The following is a 1,537-nucleotide window of genomic DNA, read 5'->3' on the forward strand; positions in this document are numbered from 1 at the left end:
TGATCTCCTTGATCTGCTTGTCGCAGCCGCCAATCATGTCGTAGGTCGAGTCGGGCACCTTCTCGAGCTTCATCAGCGAGACGAGCGGGTCCACCTTGGACGGCAGCACCAGGTGCAGCGTGTACGAGTCGTTGCGCAGCGCGACGCGGTCGTTGGCATTCAGCTTTGTGATGTCAATCGTCTTGTCAATGTCGACGACGTACTTCCCCTCGGGATGCACCTTCACCAGCACCTGTCGCCGCGGGCACGCGCGCGCTGGCGTGGCCACGAACCAGGGGACATCGCAGCCGCCTCGCGGCGCGCCTTCTTCCGGCCCATCACCTTGACGACCTCGCCGACGTACGACCCCGGCTCCTGCAGCAGAGACAGCTCCTCGCGCAGCAGTCGCACCTTGGAGTTGAGCTCGTTGCGCTGCGCCTCCAGCCGCCGCAGGTTCTGCGTCTTCTCGCGCACCACCACCTTACGAGAGAGCGGCCGCAGGGCGGGTGAGGGAGCGGCGGCAGGCGGGCGCGGAAAGCGGCGGGCGCGGCGGCACGGCGCAGCGGCGGCAGCGGGCTGCGCGAGCGGCGCGCCTCCAGCTCGTCAATCTTTGAAGAGTAGTAGTTGGAGATGCCGTGGCCGGCGCTGACCGCCGCCACCATCGATGTCGGTAAAGCAGGCTGGCGCCGCTCTCGTCTCGGCCTTTGCGCGAAAAGAATTTTACGAAGCGTCGAAAAGAATTTCGCGGCGTTGTCTGTTTTTTCTTTCTTTCTTCTTCGAGGCAAATTGTATGTGAGTGTGCCTGTGGTAGGAGAGACTGCCAGCGACAAGCTGGAGGCAGGTCGCTAGACTGAGATGAGACCGCCAGTGGATGTGGGAGTCCACCGTGCACCGCGCTGCGAGCCTGTCGTGTCCCTTGTCAGGAGCAGGAGAGCCCCACCTGTCCCCCTGATCGTTCTTCCAAAATCCTGCTCGTGCAGGTGGGGACCCTGTCCTCGTCCCATCCCTCGTTTGGCGTGTCTGTTTTCTTTCTTTCTTTTTTTCGAGGCAAATTTTTGTGATCTCACGGAATTCTTTGCTGACCGCGCTGCGAGCCTGTCGTGTCCCTTGTCAGGAGCAGGAGAGCCCACCTGTCCCCCTGATCGTCCTTCCATAATCCTGCTCGTGCAGGTGTGGACCCTGTCCTCCTCCCCTATCCCTCGTTTGGGTTGTCTGTTTTCTTTCTTTCTCTTTGCTGATATACACACACATTCATCCTACTAGGCGAAGTCTCACCTGCAAGTCTCAACGCACATGCAGGATGACTCAGACAGAGAGGAGAGAGGAAGGAGGAAGGAGGGGCCGCCGTGCGAGAAGCGAGAACTGGGAGAGGGAGACGAGAGCGGGGAGGGACAGGAGGCAGAGAGAGAGGAGGGAGAGGCGCGAGATGGCGAGGCGTCAGGAAGGAGGGAGGGGCGGAGGCTGCTACTCCTATGCAACCACCCACTTCCAAAGAGGCGCTATTACTGCACAGGGCTTTGTCGAGGTGGAGCGTCGAGGGTGGAGCACACAGCCCTGC

The 1,537-nt window shown here is 61.2% G+C and overlaps 2 protein-coding genes across 2 annotated transcripts in view; both read right to left on the reverse strand.

The window, feature by feature from the left end:
- The window catches only part of EMIHUDRAFT_456589 (hypothetical protein), a 2,701-nt gene extending 2,021 nt beyond the window's left edge, over positions 1-680 (reverse strand). Inside the window, exons 1-3 of the mRNA XM_005782784.1 lie at positions 573-680; positions 304-459; positions 3-232 (exon numbers count right to left, since the gene is read on the reverse strand). Coding sequence (XP_005782841.1) covers positions 3-232; positions 304-459; positions 573-641 — 455 coding nt within the window. The 5' untranslated portion in view covers positions 642-680. The remainder of the gene's footprint in view (positions 1-2; positions 233-303; positions 460-572) is intronic.
- Positions 681-1,449: 769 nt separating this feature from the next.
- The window catches only part of EMIHUDRAFT_232936 (hypothetical protein), a gene marked incomplete at both ends in the record, with an annotated part of 1,542 nt that continues 1,454 nt past the window's right edge, over positions 1,450-1,537 (reverse strand). The window contains one exon of the mRNA XM_005782785.1: positions 1,450-1,464. Within this exon, the coding sequence (XP_005782842.1) occupies positions 1,450-1,464 (15 nt within the window). The remainder of the gene's footprint in view (positions 1,465-1,537) is intronic.

This window comes from Emiliania huxleyi (assembly GCF_000372725.1).
Source record: "Emiliania huxleyi CCMP1516 chromosome Unknown EMIHUscaffold_186, whole genome shotgun sequence".
Classification (NCBI taxonomy): Eukaryota; Haptophyta; order Isochrysidales; family Noelaerhabdaceae; genus Emiliania; species Emiliania huxleyi.